At 42.0% G+C, this 23,110-nt stretch overlaps 1 protein-coding gene across 1 annotated transcript in view; it reads right to left on the bottom strand.

The window, feature by feature from the left end:
- The window catches only part of ATP1B1 (ATPase Na+/K+ transporting subunit beta 1), a 68,051-nt gene that overhangs the window by 16,579 nt on the left and 28,362 nt on the right, over nucleotides 1-23,110 (bottom strand). The window contains exons 4-5 of the mRNA XM_078658325.1: nucleotides 19,080-19,264; nucleotides 13,837-13,926 (exon numbers count right to left, since the gene is read on the bottom strand). Of these exons, the coding sequence (XP_078514451.1) occupies nucleotides 13,837-13,926; nucleotides 19,080-19,264 (275 nt within the window). The remainder of the gene's footprint in view (nucleotides 1-13,836; nucleotides 13,927-19,079; nucleotides 19,265-23,110) is intronic.

Genomic DNA, 23,110 nt, shown 5'->3' on the forward strand with positions numbered 1-23,110 from the left:
GTGATAGAAAAAGTAACGGGACCTACACCATGGGTATCGCCGATGGTAATCGCAGAGAAACCCTGGCAACCTGGCAAGATTCGAATATGTATCGACATGAGGATGCCCAATAAAGCGATCAAGAGAGAGCGGCATCTCACGCCCACGGTGGATGACATACTAACGGACCTCAACGGAGCGCAATGGTTCTCCAAATTAGACTTAAACGCCGGATACCATCAGTTGAAGCTAGCGGAAGAGAGCCTCTATATCACGACGTTCGACGCACTTGGGTCTAAGGAGATATAAGAGACTAAACTTCAGCATAACGTCTGCCGCTGAGATCTTTCAGAATGCTATCAAAGAGATCCTGTCTGGACTGAGTGGGGTACTGAACGTCAGTGATGACATACTCATCCACGCCAAGACCAGTGAAGAACATCATAAGAGACTAAAAGCTACGCTACGACGACTAGCTGAGTTTGGAGTCACACTACACAAGGACAAATGTCAGTTCTTCAAACAATCCATAGAATTTTTCGGATATGTCTTCGACTCAGGAGTCAAGGTAGACCCTCGGAAGTCAAATGCCATCAAGGGCGCGCCAGCCCCTACCACCGCGTCAGAGGTGAGGAGTTTCATGGGCATGGCGCAATACTGTGCCCGATTCATTCCGCAACTTGCCACCATAGCCGAGCCTTTGCAGAATCTAACAAAAAAGGAAACTCCCTGGAGATGGTCTCAACCAGAAGCCGAGGCGTTTAACAAGGTAAAGGCAGCGTTGTTAGACAGCACCACGATGGCCTATTTTGATACCGCGAGGCAGACAGAAATATTGGTGGATGCCAGTCCTGTAGGTCTGGGAGCGCTGTTGACACAAGAATCGGAGCCTGGTGTGTGGGTTCCCCTGGCATTTGCAAGCAAGGCCCTCACAGCGACAGAGGCAAGGTACTCGCAGATTGAGAGAGAAGCGTTGGCCGTGAAGTGGGCCTGTAATCATTTCCATCTCTACATCACTGGACAGCCAATCAGAATGGTCACGGACCATCAGCCATTGATACCTTTGTTCAAAAGGTACAGCTCCCCACCCGCCACCTGGAGCGAAGAATCCAGCGGACTTTCTGTCTCGGCACCCACTAGTGGAAACGGGTGAGACTCAAGACCAGGAGTTACTGACCGAAGAATTTGTAGATATGGTGTCCCAACTGTCATGTCCGCGAGCAATATCAGCAGAAGATATCGTAGCCCAGTACGACAATGATGTGGTTGTGACAAGAGTAAGGACAGCGATGGACACTGGATCTTGGGAAAATTTCCTACGCAATGTAAGTGACTGGAGTGAGGCAGATAGAACTCGCCTGTCTCAATTCTGGAGGGTGCACAATGAACTTAGTAGGGCAAACAATGGTCTCATCCTCTGGGGGTCACGCATAGTGATTCCGAATACACTCCAAGATCAAGCCACCAGCTTAGCTCATGAAGGCCACCAAGGCACAAGAAGGATGAAGGCCAGAATGAGGGAAAAGGTATGGTTTCCTGACATGGATGAGAAAGTGGACCATGTCGTGAAGAACTGTCGAGCGTGCCAATTGACCAGTCTGCCGGATACCCCTCCACCCATCATCACGGAAGAACAGTCTCCAGCACCCTGGACATGGATTAGTCTGGACTTTGGGAGTTTTCCTGATGGACGGATAACCGTATTGTTAGTAAGACAGTTACACTAAATACCTGGTAGTTGAGGTGGCTCCCTCCACCAGCTTCGTAAATGTCCAGCCGATCCTCAGCAAAGTGTTTGCGATGTTTGGTATCCCCCAGGTGGTCAAGACGGACAATGGCCCACAGTTTCAAGGAAACGAGTTTAAGGAATTCATGCAAAAACTTGGGATAAAACATCGTCGAATCACCCCTCAATGGCCTCAAGCAAATGGGGAAGCGGAAAGATTTATGAGAACTGTTAATAAAACCCTGAGGATAGCAATGGTAGAAGGGGCTGATCCAGAGACCGCACTACAACTGTTTGAGGGAGTACAGAAGCACTCCTCACAGTACCACCCAGAGATCCCCGTGGTCACTGATGTTTGCAGGGCCCCGACATGATTTACTACCTACAGCAGAGAACTGGAAGCCTGAACCATACACACCCGCCACAACTCAAGAGAGACGGAGAAAGACAAATGAACGAGCAAGTAAGAAGAGGAGAGCAAAGGACAAGAGACTAGTCCCCGGAGACACCGTGCTGGTACGAACACGCAGGCCAGGGGGAAAATTTCGCACTCCCTATGAGGTTGAGCCCTGGACAGTCAAGACAACACAAGGGACTGCCATCACAGCACAAAAAGGTGGGGAGGAAATCACCAGGAACATATCATGGTTCAAGCGGATTCCTTCCACACCTGAAGAACCAACGACATGGGATGAGCCCCTCTCTGTATCTGTCGATCAATCTGGCAGTATTGAAGACCAGCCTGAGAATGGTGAGCGTATTACCACTTCTCCCATGTCAGTTAGGAGAGACTGTGATCCTGTGCCCCCAAGAGGGCGAAGCTTTCACAACCTCTGACCAAACCCTAGACCAAGCAGGAGATTGTTCAGTTAAGTCAACAAGCAAAATCAATGAATGAGGAAGGGTGCTGCACTCGAATTTCTATTATTTAAAACGCTTCTAGCGGTAAGTGTGCTGTACCAGATTAGTGCCTGCCCACTGATATAGTAACAATGTATATGGCCCAGTGCTGTAAATCACTAGGACTCTAGTACGCACAACACAATTATTGTATTTCTCCTTTATATCATTATGTTTATTTCAACAGTATCTCAATACCGCAAATATATTACATTTGCAAAATATTCATCATAAATGTCATTTGTGAAATCAATGAAGGGTTCATAACAATAGCATTCAATAGTAACAAATGCAACAATTTTCAAAACACAGGTTTACAGAAGAAAGAAAAAAACAATGAAAGAAAAAACCCAATGCATTTCGGGGCTATTGCCCCTTCGTCGGGGGTCTGAAAAAAGAAGAGAAAGATACAAACAAGGAGAATATTACTCATTTGTTCCTTGTAGTGTTTAACATTTGAACCTTCGAGGTTTTTTAAACTGATGCTTACCTAAATAATAAGAACTAGCGCGAAGCCTGTGTGTGAATCTGTATAACTTTTTGGACAATTATCTGAAAAACCAAAGTGTAGACGATCGTATGAATTTTATCTCATGGGTACCTATCGTATAGTATGATTCTAAGGGAATAAAGAATTATGTTACCTGTCGGGCAATCAATAACGCATCTACGAATGAAAAAAATGCAAATTTAGAAACACATGTAACCTGAAAAAATGGCTCATATGCGTTATAGAAACTGAGAATCCAAGGCTCACCTGCATAATGTGCAAGTCTCGCATACGTGACGGAAACCTAAACCAAACAAATAACTGCCATCAATACACAGTTGTGTGCATTATGTTAAACGTTAAAGTTTTAAAACGGTAAACGATGTCCATTACCTGCGAGTCTAGGTATTTGGGATTCAATCTCGCTGCTGTTTCCGTTCACTATACTGATGGAACAGAAAGATTAAGGCTGTTATCGTTTCATTGCGCACTCCAATATATCACAGAATGCTGTCTACGAAATCTTTTAGTCAGCTTACCGTTCGACATCTTAGTGTTGTCCTTTAGAGAAGTTACCAGTCGCCTAACTCACCGACCGGAAACTCAAGTAAATACATGAGTCCTTCATTTATTTTTAACTCTCATGTTTCTCGAGAGTGAACATAGACAACAGACTAGTAGCGAACTACACCGCTTATCGGCTTTCCTATTTACAATAGGAAGCTATATATGTCTTCAACGTTGACAACGGGATATTTAACCCATATAACGCTATTCAAAACGATAGATAAATGCGAAAAAAAGTATGAAAGAACTGGTCGAAAAGAACGGACTTTCCTAAATAATATGTGTGACAAATTATAAAAAATAGGGGATTTTTTACTCTATGCCTAAATTCATTAGTTGTGACTCCTCCATAATGTCCAAAACAGTCTACAAACTATCCTATTTATTTACAATCTATGTATCTATGCTTCCAAGTGAAAAGTGTCAGTCCCTGCACTTAACAGCATCATGATGCCATTGAATATTTGTGATAGGTTCATGCGAATTCCATGGTCTAAACAGACCATATCCTGTGGTTTTATCCCTGCCTATTTACAATCTATAGATATATTCTACATGGGTAGCATACAATATGACAAACAGTGCCTAGTTCTTTACATCTCATTACTTTAGAGTATATTCAGTTGAAACGCAATGCCTTTATGGACAATCCCATATTATTCAGTGTGTGTTTTACTATGCATGGAGATACCTGCTTACTTGGGCTTTAAAGAAAACATGCCATTTCCATCTTATCATTTAATCCTAGAGGAACCATTGTCTGTAATTTACGGATCCAGAAAGCTTCTCTTTGCAAAAGTATCTTAGCATTGTCCATTCCTAGTTTCTGGGGTACTAGTTCGATAATTTGAAAACGGAGTTGAGCTATATTGTGGTTCTTCTCAAGCCAATGGTGTGCCAACGGTGACGTTAAGTTTTTATTGCGTATGCGACTCTTGTGTTCAGAAAGTCTTAGTTTCATCTTTCTATCGGTTTTACCGATATATAGCAGCCCACACGGGCATTTAATCGAGTAAACTACATGTTCTGAGTCACAATTTGTAGAGTGTCTAAGCATTATTCTTTCTCCAGTCCGAGGATGCAGTAAAATGTTTCCCGGAATTACATTATTGCAGTTTTTACAGTTAAAGCACCTCGAAGTTCCTTTATGGACCAATTCTTGTTGCAATGAAGTTGGTTTATTGAGGAGTTCATTAAGATTTTGGGCCCTTTTGTATGCGAATAATGGTCGTTCATCAAACAATGTGCCAAAATCTTTTTCTGCCAGTAGAATCTCCCATCTCCTTAAGATTGTCCTTTTTATGTCCCTTGATGCAGTCGAATATTTAGACACAAAGACCATTCTGGTGCTTGAAGTCTTAGGTTTCTTTTTTAGGAGTTCTGCTCTCGGTGTTGCTTTGATTTTTTCTAGGTGTGCTTCGAGTAGTTTTTTCGGGTAACCTCTATCGAGATAGCTCTGTTTTTGATCTTCTAGACTCTTGTCACATTGTTCTATGTTTGAAGATATTCGTTTGATCCTCATGAACTGTGATACTGGCAAGTTGTTTATCAAGTTCGCTGGGTGAAAACTACTATACAGTAACGCCGTGTTTTTGTCCGTTTCCTTTTTGTATAGTTTTGTCTGAATAGAATCATCCTTAATTTCTACAAGAACATCCAAGAATGGTAATGCTGTATTGCTTACATTATAGGTGAATTGGATCCTTGGGTCCACTAGATTCAAACTGTTGATATTGTTAAGTAGTTCAGATTTTGGACGTTTCCAGATGATGAAGATGTCATCTATATAACGCTTGTAGTAAATTAAACCTTGCTGCCAAGTCGTATCTTCTAGGATGTAATCCAACTCGAACTTTGCCATATAGATGTTGGCATATATACATGCCCCTGGAAAACCCATTGCTGTGCCTGTTAGTTGATTGTAATACTTGTCTTGCCACACAAAATAACTATTGAAAAGACAAAATTCCAGTAGTTGCAGTAACAATATCTTTAACTCATTCGGTTTGTCTGTTCTAAGGTTTAATTTACTACAAGCGTTATATAGATGACATCTTCATCATCTGGAAACGTCCAAAATCTGAACTACACAATATCAACAGTTAAGCACACCTAGAAAAAATCAAAGCAACACCGAGAGCAGAACTCCTAAAAAAGAAACCTAAGACTTCAAGCACCAGAATGGTCTTTGTGTCTAAATATTCGACTGCATCAAGGGACATAAAAAGGACAATCTTAAGGAGATGGGAGATTCTACTGGCAGAAAAAGATTTTGGCACATTGTTTGATGAACGACCATTATTCGCATACAAAAGGGCCCAAAATCTTAAGGAACTCCTCAATAAACCAACTTCATTGCAACAAAAATTGGTCCATAAAGGAACTTCGAGGTGATTTAACTGTAAAAACTGCAATAATGTAATTCCGGGAAACATTTTACTGCATCCTCGGACTGGAGAAAGAATAACGCTTAGACACTCTACAAATTGTGACTCAGAACATGTAGTTTACTCGATTAAATGCCCGTGTGGGCTGCTATATATCGGTAAAACCGATAGAAAGATGAAACTAAGACTTTCTGAACACAAGAGTCGCATACGCAATAAAAACTTAACGTCACCGTTGGCACACCATTGGCTTGAGAAGAACCACAATATAGCTCAACTCCGTTTTCAAATTATCAAACTAGTACCCCAGAAACTAGGAATGGACAATGCTAAGATACTTTTGCAAAGAGAAGCTTTCTGGATCCGTAAATTACAGACAATGTTTCCTCTAGGATTAAATGATAAGATGGAAATGGCATGTTTTCTTTAAAGCCCAAGTAAGCAGGTATCTCCATGCATAGTAAAACACACACTGAATAATATGGGATTGTCCATAAAGGCATTGCGTTTCAACTGAATATACTCTAAAGTAATGAGATGTAAAGAACTAGGCACTGTTTGTCATATTGTATGCTACCCATGTAGAATATATCTATAGATTGTAAATAGGCAGGGATAAAACCACAGGATATGGTCTGTTTAGACCATGGAATTCGCATGAACCTATCACAAATATTCAATGGCATCACGATGCTGTTAAGTGCAGGGACTGACACTTTTCACTTGGAAGCATAGATACATAGATTGTAAATAAATAGGATAGTTTGTAGACTGTTTTGGACATTATGGAGGAGTCACAACTAATGAATTTAGGCATAGAGTAAAAAATCCCCTATTTTTTATAATTTGTCACACATATTATTTAGGAAAGTCCGTTCTTTTCGACCAGTTCTTTCATACTTTTTTTCGCATTTTTCTATCGTTTTGAATAGCGTTATATGGGTTAAATATCCCGTTGAAGACATATATAGCTTCCTATTGTAAATAGGAAAGCCGATAAGCGGTGTAGTTCGCTACTAGTCTGTTGTCTATGTTCACTCTCGAGAAACATGAGAGTTAAAAATAAATGAAGGACTCATGTATTTACTTGAGTTTCCGGTCGGTGAGTTAGGCGACGGGTAACTTCTCTAAAGGACAACACTAAGATGTCGAACGGTAAGCTGACTAAAAGATTTCGTAGACAGCATTCTGTGATATATTGGAGTGCGCAATGAAACGATAACAGCCTTAATCTTTCTGTTCCATCAGTATCGTGAACGGAAACAGCAGCGAGATTGAATCCCAAATACCTAGACTCGCAGGTAATGGACATCGTTTACCGTTTTAAAACTTTAACGTTTAACATAATGCACACAACTGTGTATTGATGGCAGTTATTTGTTTGGTTTAGGTTTCCGTCACGTATGCGAGACTTGCACATTATGCAGGTGAGCCTTGGATTCTCAGTTTCTATAACGCATGAGCCATTTTTTCAGGTTACATGTGTTTCTAAATTTGCATTTTTTTCCTTCGTAGATGCGTTATTGATTGCCCGACAGGTAACATAATTCTTTATTCCCTTAGAATCATACTATACGATAGGTACCCATGAGATAAAATTCATACGATCGTCTACACTTTGGTTTTTCAGATAATTGTCCAAAAAGTTATACAGATTCACACACAGGCTTCGCGCTAGTTCTTATTATTTAGGTAAGCATCAGTTTAAAAAAACCTCGAAGGTTCAAATGTTAAACACTACAAGGAACAAATGAGTAATATTCTCCTTGTTTGTATCTTTCTCTTCTTTTTTCAGACCCCCGACGAAGGGGCAATAGCCCCGAAATGCATTGGGTTTTTTCTTTCATTGTTTTTTTCTTTCTTCTGTAAACCTGTGTTTTGAAAATTGTTGCATTTGTTACTATTGAATGCTATTGTTATGAACCCTTCATTGATTTCACAAATTACATTTATGATGAATATTTTGCAAATGTAATATATTTGCGGTATTGAGATACTGTTGAAATAAACATAATGATATAAAGGAGAAATACAATAATTGTGTTGTGCGTACTAGAGTCCTAGTGATTTACAGCACTGGGCCATATACATTGTAACAAGCAAAATCAGCCAATTTCAACAAAAGAAGAAAAACAAATACCAAGGTGGGAAGGGATGTAACGCTCTAGTGTTTCGCGGGTCTCGGCCGAGACCCGGAAACACTCACACAAAATGTATCACCTTCTGGCCAGGCGTGGCCAGAAGGCTATAAATAAATGGACGGAGGTTGCTCGTGGCTTCCGGTCCGACTGTGCAACCAAACGAGTGTGTAGTCAGTTATTGTGTGCCTGTGCAGGTGCTTACCGGAATGCCCCCTGTGTAGTGACATCTCCACTCCCCTACAGGTATCAGTGTACTGGAAGTCTTAGGGACGGAAAAGTACTCTGCCTGGTTATGGACTTGTACCCCTGCCCTGAGTGCCCAAATGTACTGTTGTCTAGATCCCTAGTGCCTATTGTTGTCGCCATAGGTAAACACAGATCATGTGTCTGGACCAGGACATTGGCCGGTTTCACGGATTGCAGTCTTGTTGGACCAGAAGGGGCGCCCAAAACACTATCCTGATAGTGGTGGAAGGATACTGCCTTCACCAGGAGTTAAGCAGCACAAGCGTGGTGGTGGCATACTGTGTACTGACTGTCCGTCACTGGAGGGAGGCATTAGGCTCAGTCACCTTTTTTAAGTTCCACTGCTTTGTGCTTAAATCACCCCATTGGCCTACATCAGTTAGATGCAATGTGCATTGCCGCACAGGAGTTGTGACTGTGCTGAATGTGTGTATGCCTGGGAAGGGTGCAATACAGGAAAAGAACAATGATGTGAAGTGCATGCATGGCGAGTGTGTGTGTATGTATACCAGAGAATACTGTACATGAGAGATGCAGCGTGTGCACAGCAAAAATATGTGCTGGGTGTAGATTTGCTTACAAAAGGTACAATACGTGAAGGGTGAAGTGTGTGATGCATGCATGGTTTGCATGTTGTTAGAGAGTATGTGTTAGCAAGTAGCACACAATGGCATAATACAGAAAGGCTACAGTACTGAGCAGTGTGCGCAGAGTGAATGTGTGTGCTGAATGTATGTGTGCCTAGGGTAGGACAATATATGGAAGTAAAACCACTGGTTAGCATGTGTGCATACACTGAGTGCCAGTGTGCCTGTAATGGTACATTATATGGAAGACACTCAGTTCCATTTTGGGAAGCCTAGGTCTGCATGGTGAAGACATGAAGAGTAGAACTCCAACATAAAACTTTAAACTCCCAGATCTTAAATCTCATTTGGCGTCTGGAAATGGACTAGAAGAAGGGGAGGTTGAGACCCTTAAAATTAGGCATCTTCGAACAGCCAGTCAGGCTATGTGAGGAGATGCTCTGCAAGACGTATGTCTGATCAGGGCTGAGGACAAATGCCTGTTGGGTGGGGGCATATCACCCTAGGGTCGAAGACCATCTGCCCTGGAACACCAGCGCCTGCCTGCTTGCCAAGACCAGTGTGCCCTGTGAGGAAGAGGAAAGCATTGAAAGGAGGGAGCATGGTCAAGTGGGGAATTCTGTAGAGTGGACTCCCTGAGCGAAGTGTGAGGAATGGCTGCTGCACCTATCGGTCGCTGCTTGTGTGCAGTTTCTAGTCGGTGACCCCCCATGTGGCAGGAGAGTGCCACCATAAAGATAGCCATGACTGGAGTGCCGTAAAAGGCGAGTAAATCCTGCACAGCGCCTGTTCCGACGCCTGTAGGCCAGGAGGCGCCGCTGTGAAAGTATTGCTGGGTAAGAAAGGTGAGGCCTGTGCGAAGTCTAAGAGTGACACCATTTGCCAGAAGGCGCCACCATGGTATGGACTACTGTGTGGTGAGAATGAGACGAAATGTCGGTTCTGTCGGGTATACAATTGCATTGCCATTGTTGACTACAAAGCAATGGTAAATAAACAGTTGTGGGACAACAATTAATGCAAATGAATTTATTTGGGGGGAGAAAAAACACAGACACCAATCATGAATCAAAAGGTTTTTTGTAATAAAGAGAAAGAATCACTTTTTATACTCTTAACATTGTGTACATGACATTAAGGGTGCTGTCACTAAAACAAAAAGCAGTGCAAGTGCTGAAGTGACAAAGTGCAACAAAGTGCTGGTAGTGAACAAAATATATACAGTGCAATATTGCTGGTTAAAAGGGTCAATCAAATGGCATCCATCCCTAGGTGAATGTCTGATCCTCTGGGAAGTTAAATCTCCTTTTTGACGTGGAGCAAAGAGAATAGGGTCAGGATTTGGGCTAGCAAGTCGACCTTTTCGACTCCAAAGATGTGCTGATTGTTGGTAGTCACTGGGGGTCTTCCTCAGGACGAAATGTACAAAGGGTCAGCCTGTACAATTAAAATGGGGGATTTAGAATGGTGTGTTGGATAAATGGAAGTACCATTAAGATATGTAGAAGGAAACCTACCAGGACAAGGATTAATTGAGAATGGGGATGTATTCAAAGTGTGGTCCACTGGGAGTCTGATTCAAACAGGAAATGAATCATGTGGGGTCCTGTTGGTGATTCTGGAACCAAGACGGGTTTGTATGCAAATGTGCAGAGTCACAACGAACGGCGGCACAGGGGCCAAGCTGCAGTATAAAATCAGCAAAAATGGAAAGTGCCTTAAAAATGTAATCCTTCTACCAAAAGTGACGATGCATATTCGCCCGGGTGAAGGTATGTGACGGCAAACCCCGTTTACCAGGAGGAGTTGCCATGATCAAGGATTGCTGAGCATCAGGCCGTCACCCAAGAACTCTGAATTGCGTGACCCGTGGGTCACCACTGAACATCAAGAAATGTGCTAGACTCCCCTGTGACCGGAGGAGGATACCATTAGTGGAAAGAGGGGGATCTCCTAAGAGTGTTGCAGGCCCTCCCCCATGCAGTTGACTCTTCTACCAGGTTCGAAGCGGTGTGCATGGCCCTGACTAGCTGCTAAGGACACTGCAGTGCCAAGATACTTTTGACTACTTTGCTAAGAGTTGGAGTAGACTCTTGCCTATTACTAATCATTCCTTGAATGCAGCCATCAGTGAAAGGAGAACAACTCCTACCACACTGCGAAGAGCGGGTGGGCAAGGGATTTGTCAGCAGAACATTAAAGGCCCAGCCTCAAGAGGAATGTGTTATTGTTCATGTATGTCGTAATTCTACTTTTGAATGTGTAGTTAGAAATAAAATACTTTAATATAAAAGATAAGTATTTGACTGGACATTAATTTGACACTGTTGCACACTCAGAGTTAGGAGTTGTGTTCACTAACCTGTATTCACTCCCCTGAGGGGGCCTTGGACTACTCAATCATAACTACCACTCAGAGTCAAGTGTAGAAGGGGTACTTGGCCCAGTTGTTCATGATCCATTGTAGGTCGGGCCCCAGGACATCAGGAGTAAAAGACCTCAACCCCTACGGTTGGGCCCATTAACCCCTGCATGCACCGTGGCCTTCTGAAAGAGGTTCTGACAAGTCCAAGCAACCAAATCAGTGTTACACAGCTCAAGGATTCCGGTACAGGGTTGCCAAAGGAAGTGTTATCTTGCAGCACGCAAACAAGTGTTTATTAATTTTAGGACCTGCACATTGGTTTCCATTAGCCATAGTCCAGATTTTCCCATGCCCTTGAATTTTAAGGGCACACTTGAGTAAAAGTACAGTGAGAATGTGCAATGCCTTTTTTCTGGGATCCATGACAGTCCATGATTACTGGATATTATCTGTGGGGGTACCATCATTTACCACAGGCGTACCTGGACTTACCAACTTTCAGTACCGCCAAGGAAACCTAAAGCGTAGGGACCCTAAAGCCTGCATGATGTTCTATAATAACAGGAGTATGAGGAGGCAGGTACGTGATATAGGGGTGTTTTCTTCATATGCTCTGTTTCTCATAGGAGGGTAGATAGAGTTTGTAAGGGAGGCTGCTGCATAGTGTTGTATGCTGCAGAGAGGTGCAAAGAGCAGTAGCTGCAGTACAGTGCAGTTGAATGTTGCAGTGAGTGGGACACTGATAAGGAAGCAGGCTGCTGTAGAAAGTCGGAACAAAAAGAAAAAAGTGATGAGTAGTGCGGTGTGCCTAGTTTCGGCCCATAGGTCAAGGGAGGTTCAGGGCTTGCAGTTACTTCCTATTTATAGCTTTTAGAATTAGGTGTAGAAGGCCTGCCTTTTGCTTTTCATGGATCCCTAATCAGCGACGCAAACACCATTCTTTTTCCGCATATATCAAATGATCTGCATGTTTTTTTACTTCTGATTATTAAGATTTTTTTCTTAGGAAAAAACAAGCAATATGCATTGTAGAAGTGAGCTCTACGACTGAGAAAAGGACATGGAGTCCCGCAAACCTCGCCCTTTAAAAAAAGATGTGGACACCACAGATTAGACTAAATTTCTTAACCCCTTGCATGCTGGTGACGAACCCCAGCTGTCACGCTCCATGGTGCTCGTGTGCGGATGACGGCTGGGGTTCGTCACGGCCCCGCCCTGTTCGTTTGTTTACCGCACAGCGGCGGAAACGGGCCAGCATCGAAGGGGTTAACATACCTATGCATATATCTATATTTACCAAGATATGGATGGTGGGGTAGCCGAAAGGCAAGTCTGGGACCATGTATGATAGCAATTGAAAATATATCCTATACAACTATTTCTAGCTTAATGCTAGGAAAACTCTGGTCCACTTGCCATGAGGAGAACCACAGCTAAGATCCAACCTACTCAGTATTATTCACATCTGATGACCAGTGGACTTATGAACAACTGGAGCTCCTCCACTGTGTATCCCACTCTAACGTGGCTAGATCCCTCTAATCAAGTACTTGTACCATCTGTGGTATCTCATTATGCATACACGAAGGATTAATGTTATCCCAGGACTAGAGACGACAACCCATGTGTTGAAGCATAAGACTTGACTCTTCCCAAGTTGCCATCAGGGAACAATTCTTGTTTATTTATTGATTTACTGGTTAACTATGGTAATTGAAAGGACATTAGAAGGGTTGTCATTTCAATCACCTTGAGCACCTAGCTAACCATTCGGACTTACCTAAAATGTTCAGTTAGATCGAAGCCTCGCCACACTCTGAATATTTCTTATGCTTCTGGTTATTAGTATAGAATACCGACACATTGTACTGATGATACACTATGTATACAGGTTAAAATGAGGAAACTATGAATTTATGAATCATCTTGAAAACCCAATAGAAATATATTTAAAAACACAAATCCAATCTGTTCAGCAGTTTTGCTTCCACACAATGTTGGAGTCAGGAGGAAAGACCTTATGGTGTGGATCTGGCAGAAATCTGCCCTTTTAAGAGCAAACTGGTTAATGCAGACTCCTTACAGGCAAACAAAATAAAATCATAGTGGGAGCAATGATTGGCTTCCGATTGGGCAACTGTAATACAAATCATGCTGGGTTGTCCCAGTCTCATGCATGGAGTCCGGACAGCTTAAAATGCTGCAATGAATCTAGCTAGAGGAAGAAGCGAGAACCAAGACTGCGAAATAAAGGCACCTTTATCATGGACCTCTCTTCCATCCTACCCAAGACTTGAAATCTAGATTACTCAATTAGCACAACTTTAACAAAAGTCATTTGAACAGTCTAGCCTACATGCAATGTTTGGACTAAGCAGTGACCTACGCGTCCTTCCAGTCTGATTCTGCAGAGCAGCTCCTAACCCGAAGTCTTGTTGTGGGGCTTACCTTTGAAGCACAGTGAACAGGAATGATGTTCTGATTGTGTCTTGCCCATACTTCTGATGGAACAGCTTCGCTACTGCCATTAGTAGGAGGCTGAAAGAACAATTTACATTGTTACTACACGAAAAGCACATTTAGCACACTAAATTCACAACTATTCTCCATAATCCATCTGTACTCTAAAAGTTCATCATATTGTTTCAACAGCCACATTGGACGCAATAAATATTCAACAAAATGTAAATTTGACTGAGTCAAGTTCCTCGGTGTCACCCATACAAGACAAGGGGGCAGATTTTCCAATCTTGCACGCTGCGCAATGCAGCAAGCCGCTGTGCTGTGTGAAAGGGCAGGAGTGCGCCATATTTAACATTATACAGCACATTCCTGTTGTTTCCTAGTAACGGCACACTTTTGGCTACCTTGCACAGAGTGCCTCTGTTTAACGTGCAGACTTAAACATGTTTATTTTCTGCAGAAAGCTTTCATTTCCATCCATCTCCACTTACTAGGCTGCACTAGTCATTTATTCTATCACATTAAGAAAATAAAGGCTTTTCATAAAATAGTGATTTAACAATATAATCGAACTCTTAAGGCTTGAATTTTTGTGAAAAGTCCAGTTTCCTGAAAAATGTATTCCTTCTTTCCTCACACCATGACTTCACTGTATTTAGATTGTTTTATTTGCCACATACATAACGAACAAGTGTATTCATGAAAAGACAATGCGTGCTGCAGCTTACATTTTGTGATCTAACCAGGACGTATCAGAATTTGAATGTTTCATTTCATAGAGTAGCTCATTGTGATACAATGGTACACCAGGCAGCTAACCGAGTAGGCTTGTAAAAGGTTCTCATGAGAAACTTCGTAGATGTAACTTCTTGTAATACATTGTAGCCATTTGTAACTGACTTTATGCTGACATGAACGTTTACCATAGGAATCAAGGATCAAGACGATGGATCATTCAAAGATCCCACACCACTGGAAGAAGATGACACATTCACCTGTTTTTGCAACATGTTTAGCTGCTTTCTATATAGTACGCGTTACTAGCTAGAGAGGCTCTCATTGCATGCAACCCTACCCTGCTACGTCCCATGGCACATTGCAGTGCTAGCCTGACTTGCCTTAAGCAACTGCTTACATGATTTCTTTGTTTTCCTTAAGCTTTGGGAGATATTCAGTTTTTTACGGATGATAGCTACAACTGTGATTTTCTCCTTCTCGCCTGCATAGACGGTTGCTACTGCAATTGTGCGGAGAACTAGGCTGAGTCTCCAGAACTATCGTTTATGGGGAGTTCGTTCTTACTCTTCATTATTTGACTTTGCTCCAAAATTGATTTGCTCTTTTCCAGAAGAAACTCTTTATGGTTCTTCAGTCTAGAATCGGGACTATACTCTGAATTGAACGCGCTGTTTATTTCTCTATGCTTGATCTAACCAATATTATTTCTGAACATTTCTGTAATCGATTTGCCACGAATTTGAATTAAAAAAAAAACTAATACTGACAAATCTACTAAAATGAGAAAATACATTTTTAAAACATCACCATCCCTCTCTTTAATAACTGAACGTCAAATGCAATTATTAATGTCATTGTTGTGTAAAGCTCAATTCTAAAATGGTGGCAAAGATTCATCAGCTGAGAAAAGCGCAGAACTTCCAGGTTCCCTAAGTACGTTTTATGGTGACATAATTTCTGGAAATTTTAGAAGATTTCCATGCTCGCATTACCAACAATTTTGCCTTAAGATTTCTTCTCATTAACTTCAAGCTTCAATCTCCAATGCTTCCAGTATCAGGATTTTATTTTTTCATCACATCACCACAGGCAAAGAAAGCTCCACATCCCCAACTAGGAGGAAGGCAAAAAGACCTTTGTGTCGATTTTTTACCAAAACACTTCACTCAGGTCATGTTTTATATCCCTGACCCTCCCATGCATCAGCACAGAACTCACCCAAGCGATTTCCTTTCCCAACATTGGAAAACAGTCACTTAAATTTGTAGCTGTCAGGACAGTGATTAGGGGCCAGATGTAGGTAATTCATATTTACCGACTCTTAAATACCGAATTTTACCGATTCGGTATTTAAGAGTCGGTAAATATGAAGGGGGGAGATGTAGGTATTACAGATTCTGTAAATACCGAATCGTTACGATTCGGTATTTACCGAATCTGTAAATACCGAATCGGTATTGCCCATTGATTCCTATGGGCCTTGAAGCCCATAGGAATCAATGAGCAATACCGATTCTATAATTACAGAATCGGTAAATACCGAATTTGGCAAGGGTGCAGGCGGGTGTCACTTTGACACACTCTGGCACCCCAAAAATAGGCATGTGCGCCATGTGGCACACAGACATGCCCTAAGGGCATGTCTGTCTGTCACATGGCTAGGTGTGCATGCACACATGTGCATGCACACCTGATTTCGGTATTTTAACACCCAATTGGATTGTGTGTTAAAATACCGAATTTGTAGGGCCTTTGGGACTCAGAAGAGTCCCACCTACATCTGGAAGGTACCGAATCGGTAAAAATACCGATTCGGTATTTTACAGATTCTGTAAATTTACCGATTTGGTAAATATACAAAATCTGTAAAATCTGGCCCCCTACATCTCAAGATGCCAAATTCGGCCGTTTCCGACCGGTATTTGCCACCTACATCTGGCCCTAATTTTTGTGCAAACCCTCTTCCCAAATGTAAATGAAGAATTATGCTTCCTGCTTTTTGACAGCAACGTGGCTGCTAACCAGCAGTTTCAGGAGGATAAGGGAATTGATGGCAGTGGAGGTACTTGCCTCGATTTCTGTACATTAAATAACCCTGAGAGATTTACAGATGGTTTTGCACATTTATTCGTCATTCTTATACAAATGGATTTTAATATTGGATTGCTCTACAGGCCCAGCCCTACTTCAAGTAGTAAGAGCTCTAAAACAGGACCTACTCCAATACATTTGATTGAGTACATTTTGCAGTTTCAAAATCTAGTGGATTTACAGGCGGTAAATAACCGGGATGGAGAAAAAAATCTCTAGCTGGGTGCAGTAAACAGCTACTCTGATCATTATACATGGTAATGCACTTTCTCGTGACCCAGAATGGCGATGAACAAGATTCCATGACAGCATCACACATTCAGTAGCAGTATCTACTAGTCTGGCAGAGTAAAGCTATGTAGGTCTGCTACGCCTTCTTCAGAGCCACCACCGATCTACAAGCCACAAGTATTTTATAGTATGCAGTTAATAAATATTTCAGATTGGGAACCAAAATCTGGGACTTATACCAGATTTAAGGTCGACACCAAAAACCCCCATGTACTATTTATAGCCTTTCCATAAACTGTTATAAGGTGCATTTGATTATTCAATTGTACTCTATTCATTTCATCTATATTTTCTTTGTATGGTGCTCAAGCTTCCCTAAGGATGCCACTATATAATGAGAGGGAGGGATGTATTGCTTTATGCCCAATAAGGTGTTGTGCTTTAAGTCATAACGCAAATTCATGTTTTGGGCGAGCTTTAACCCGTTGGCTGCTGCCGTCCGCCAACGGTCGTCGCGTGCACTACCTTGCTAGTGCTGCGCACGTCCGTTGGCAGACGCTGCCCCATCCGTTTTTCGAACGTTCAGCACTGGAGCGGAACGTTCGACGCAGCCAACGGGTTAAAGAGATATTACTTGAGCTTACTCATGCAAATTGCAGTCTCTCCACACCACCAAAATGCTTAGAAATACCTGGCTGCATTCCAAAGCAATGCAGCCTGAGGGGAGCCTCAACATTCTCCTCAAATGCACTCTCCCGCCTTCAATTCCTGTTCTCACTGAATGGCAGCTGCAGCATGAGTCATGCACAGAGTGTCCCCCCTGCAGCTGCTATTCAATAACAGAAGCCCAAGAGGAAGGGGGTGGTAAGCACAGTGGGCTGAAGGGAGCTTTACGCACATAACAGCTCAAGTTCAATGGTGAGCCTGTTTGCTCCATTTACCCTTGTTCTGGCTGTAGCCACTTATGGTATCCTGTGTTCTGTTCTAGCCTGGTGTGGAATGTTGCGTCACGAAGAATGGGTGATGTCATTTGCGAGATTGTTCTATTCCTGCCTGAGCTGGTTATATTGTAGCTCCTGGCGTGGTTTCCTTACTTGAAACTTGTTCCTTAATAAAGTACTTGTTTTTGTGCCAACCTGTCACCTGTATCTTCGATATGCAACGCTCTTGGGCCACATTTGTAAATATTTGACAACTTGCTGCCTTGCATCAAATGGAAAGGGCAGGAATGCACCATATTTACTAATATATGGTGCATTCCTGCTCTCTCTCTGCGCTGGCGCACTGTATGCTGCCTAGCGCCAACGCAGGCACCCTTGAACCATAGTATAAGGCTGCCTTTGTTGCACGCAGGCTTGTTTTTCTGAAGGAAGGGACACCTTCCTGCACAAAAACACCTCTTATTTGTGCTTTACTCTTTCTAAGTTAGGAAAAAACGGTGAGAAAAAGTTATTCCTCCTCGTTGCGCCTCTACCAGGGAGGCATACAATTTTGATGCATTCCCTGGTTTATTTTTTTGGTTAATCAGGAAATGCGCCGAAATACATGGGTGGATGCATAGGAATACCCAGGCTCTGCCCAGGTCATGCCTTCCCAGTGCATAACACCAAAAGGCAGCGAGTTGTGCTGCCTTGTGTTACTCCAGATTTACCAAGCAAGGTGGCTTTGTGTGGCTTGGTAAATCAGACTTAAAGGATTGCATTGGCAACGCGATCCTTTGATAAATCCGGCCCTACGCGAATGACAGTTATAGCAGTGTCTGAAAAGTTTCCGCACTCCGTCCATCATCTCCCTGTGTTTGCATAGCAGAAGCTGTGCCAGCCACTATCAGCATTGGCAATAGTGCAGGCAGCATTATTCAGTAGGGAGAGAGAAAGGAGAAATGTACTATAATTAGCGGGGATAGAGGTCTGGAATAGCCTTGAGATTCAAGAGCTTCTTCTAATTTTATTAATTCTTACACTGGGCATTACCATGTAGGTCAGTACCCTTCTCTTTGTTAATGTCCCCCTAACCCAGGTGGCAGACACTTCCCTAATGACAGTGCCCGCTGTAATGGTCACTAGTGCATGGCCTACATGACTTGTACAAGGGTGGAATATGTCATACTTGGTTTTAAGAACAATTTAACATTGATTACAGGTAAAGACTAAAGGAGAACAATATACCTTAGGCTTAAATCCCAAAACTCTGTTGAGCTTAATAATGACGCATGGGTTGCCATCCTTGTAGCCGTATGTGGGGTCATCTAGGCCTGAGCAGTTCCCCAACCATTTACGCTTGAAGGTGCAGGCTTTCTTTTTTCCATTATCGTCATTCAGTTCTTGTCGGTCCGTGTAAGTCCTTGGTTCAGCTGCAAAGAGCAAGTACAATATAGTTAGACCATCTATGGCTATTCTCCCAATACAGCAACACATCTGTGGTTATTTGCTTTGGCCTGGATTTCCATCTAAGCACTTGTACGCCTATGGGAGGTACACATTATGATATCAGGGGGTGTTAGTTCTTCCTGCCTAATGTGTAATTTGCACCATTTTTTGTAGGGCATAAAATTATAATCATAATGCTATCCTGGGTTGTTGTTTAATAACTAGTGTTACTAAGAAGCCAAAATGTAAAACATTTTCCACAAAAACTGGTCAGTATTTATTGGGTACATCCTAATAAAATTTTACATCAGAACTTTAGCATCAAGCTTTACAAATTAAGAGACATTAATCAAAAACAACAACTGACAACAGACCCTAACAACAGACTTTGGGAGGGCATCAGGCTATGAAGTGAATGAAGAAAAGTCTGAAGTAATGTCCTGGAACATCGAAGGGGAATCTGGAAAGGAAGAGGTCAGATATCTTGGAGTTAGGATATCGCATGACATTAGTAAAATAACAAAACTTAACTTTAACGTAGTCCGTAAGGAGATTACAAGGCTTTTGAATTCCTGGTCTCATCTTCAATTATCAATTTTCAGAAGAAATAACTTGATCAAAATGGTAATCCTTCCAAGGCTGACCTTCCTCTTCAATGCAATTCCCCTGCCGTTTAATACAGAACGGATTAAAAAGCTTCAAGGAAACTTGGGTTCGTTTATATGGGCATGTAAAGGGCCAAGAATAGCTTGGAAGAAATTGCGTAGGAGGATAGTGAAAGGAGGATTGGCCTTGCCAGACCTACTTTTCTACTCATGGGCATTTCTGCTAAAAAATAGAAAGTGTCTCTTCAACTCTCCAATCTCCTATGGTAGGAGGCCTGTGGTCCACAGTTGCGAATCTGGAGCCGGGAGGTCAGGAAGGGTTCATCTTCAAATATGCTGACCCAAACATTTTTTTTTAAAAGTCAGGTTGAAGATTTTGAGGGGGCTAGCAGAGACTTGGTACAAAGTGAGGAAAACCTTGAAAATTCCCTATTACAGTTCTTTAGCCCCCATCTGGGTTGAAAATTCCCTATTACAGTTCTTTAGCCCCCATCTGGGATAGCCCCGGCTCCCCTGAGCGGACAAAAGATATTCTTGCCAAGCCTCTAAAAGAAGGGGGACTTAATCAATGGGACCACGTAATTAGAGATGGGGAGCTAATATCTTGGGAGAGTTGTAGCCAGCTTAAAAACTTTCGGTTATCTAGGTTCAAATATGCACAAATGCAAAGTTGGAGTTCTGACCCGTCAACACCGATAGGTGTACAAAATGATCTAGAGTTTAAGTTGAAGCAGCAACCTAGTCAAAAGAAGGAATTATCGACCATATACTGGCTACTGGTGGAAAGAGAGGACGGTGATTTTACGTTGCCAGTGGAGTTGTGGGGAAAATACTTGACGGAACCATCGCTGCAAAAATACTGGCAAGTATCTATGGATATGCTCTTTAAATCTGTTAAACCTGCGCATCTGAGGAGAAATCATCTCTTTTCCATTCATAGGGCATATTGGTCACCCTTGAAGTTGTCATAGTTTGGGAGAAGAAGTGAAGTTCCCTGTCCAAAGTGTGGTAACATGAAAGCAGATGACGTCCACATGTTTAGAATGTACAAACTTACAAACCTACTGAAGCGATGTAATTAAGGCACTGTCTCAAATGCTTATGCTGCAAGTAAAGGTAAACGTTTTGCTTGTTATTTTTGGTCAGCTGGAGCCTGAGATAAGGCCTAAAGGTCAAGCAAAGTTAACTTTCTACATTATATTGCTGGCACGTAGGGAAATCTGCAAGCTTTGGGTGTCCCCACTTTCTCCTAGCTTACACGATTTGTTGGTCTCGATAAAAAGCATAGCCACCATAGATAGGAAGAGTTCGATAAATGTGGATTTTTGGCTTCCCTTCTTGGAATGGTGTGACACTTTAAAATGAAAGTAGCTAGGTTTTTTCCAGAGGTCCTATGATTACGCCTTATTAGCCTCACCAGACTTTCGGGTTTGGGTCTTTGCAGTATGGTCTGCTGGTCGGACGAGAAAGCGGACAAACAGACAAAAGGGTAGATGGAGCGTTGAGTCTATGGGACACCAGAAATTTGAGACCTCCCTCTCTACACATACCCACCCGATTTGTTAAAAGGCAGGTGGAAATGGTTTGTATACTATTGTCTCCCTAAACACATTGACCCGCTCACAGCCTCAGTGCAGGATAATATGTTACTTTCTTAATCTGTAGAAGTCGGGTCTTGCCCATACCTCTATCAGACTTCGTTTAGCTGCTGTGGCAAAACAACCTAACAATGGAACTGATACCCATGCACATTACCAGAAATAGGTGGAGTCACTATACCTCGTGATTCAAAAAAGAATGCTTTGAACAAATGCACATGTTCAAGCCCAATACTAGATGGCAGGAGTATGCACAACATGTGAATCTACAGCATTACATGCCACAAACAAATGCTTACAGGGTAAGTAACATTTTGCTTTACCAAAGAGATCGAAATAAGGCATCTTAAAGAATCCAGGCAGTTTGGCATGGTTTTCATATTAAGAATTCTCTTGTTAAGCCTCTTGTTCACTGACAAATTTTCCATCTTTTCAGGTTCACACAATCATGCAGGTTAAATTTCCATCTGGATGGAAAAAAGCCAAAAGCTACAGGTAGAGTACCCATGATTTTTTTAGAAGATTTAGAGTACAATTTTGCTAAGTAGATTCTCCATGCAGATTCTCCTCTGGAATAAACGTAGAAATACCATTCTTTTCTGGAAGGCTCACTAGGAGGAATTCAAAGAGCCAACTTAACAATACAACTGGTAAAAAAAAAAAAAAAGTTGACCTACTGGTAGTTTACTCTACCACAACAATCATGATCACTTAAAAAAAAAAACATACGCTTTGTAAAGGCCACAATTTGAAACTACTTAAATACCTAAACCCAAGGACAAACTTCTGTGATTTTGAACAAACTGTTCAAAAAGCTGACTTCAGCCAATGAAGGCTCAATTGCTATCCAACCACAAATTCCTTAGTTGGGAGTTTAGTGTAAGGTATACATACCCCTCTCATCTGATCAGGTTAATATTAAAGAGACCAATACAATAACACCAAACCTTTTTCGATAAACAGAATAACACTGCAACTGTATCTTTCTGCAGGGAATAAACACCCTTTATTAGATACACAACAATAGCCTTTGCAATGGTATTTAACTAAGGAGAAAATCACCTGTGTCCAAACTGTGATCAATGCTGGTATCCAAACCATAATTAGATTGCCGTTGAATGGATGAGCATAGAGGACGGATGAGCTGCTGCTTAAGCATCAACTGGAAGCTATCAACCTTTCCCCTTGTTCCTATGTTATCCAGAAAGAGGTGGTCCACAATGCAGAAAAGGAGTTTGAATAATTTTTGTACTGATTTGTACTGATTTGTACTGATTTTTGTACAAATCAGTACAGGAAACAGGATTATCATTCTTTCAATAGTCACTGTCCAGTTTAAATCTATATTGAAGTGAGGAAACAAGCATGTGTAAGACTATCCTATTTCTAGAGCATCCCGAATATGTAGCCTTAACTGACTAGATTAAATCTTGTCGCAGTTTACGCAACGCATTACAAATTCTGTGGCTTTGATTCACCAGTCTTCATGGAAAGACCACCATCTTATTTTCTATTTAGAACTCGTTACTCTGTTGACCAGCGTTTGCTCATCTGTCTCAGTTTCCTTTGGAGGAATAGATTTTTGTTCAGACCCCAGTTTTTGTAGCATAATCTTATTGCTTTCAAT

This window comes from Lissotriton helveticus, chromosome 8, assembly GCF_964261635.1.
Source record: "Lissotriton helveticus chromosome 8, aLisHel1.1, whole genome shotgun sequence".
In the NCBI taxonomy this organism is placed as follows: Eukaryota; Metazoa; Chordata; class Amphibia; order Caudata; family Salamandridae; genus Lissotriton; species Lissotriton helveticus.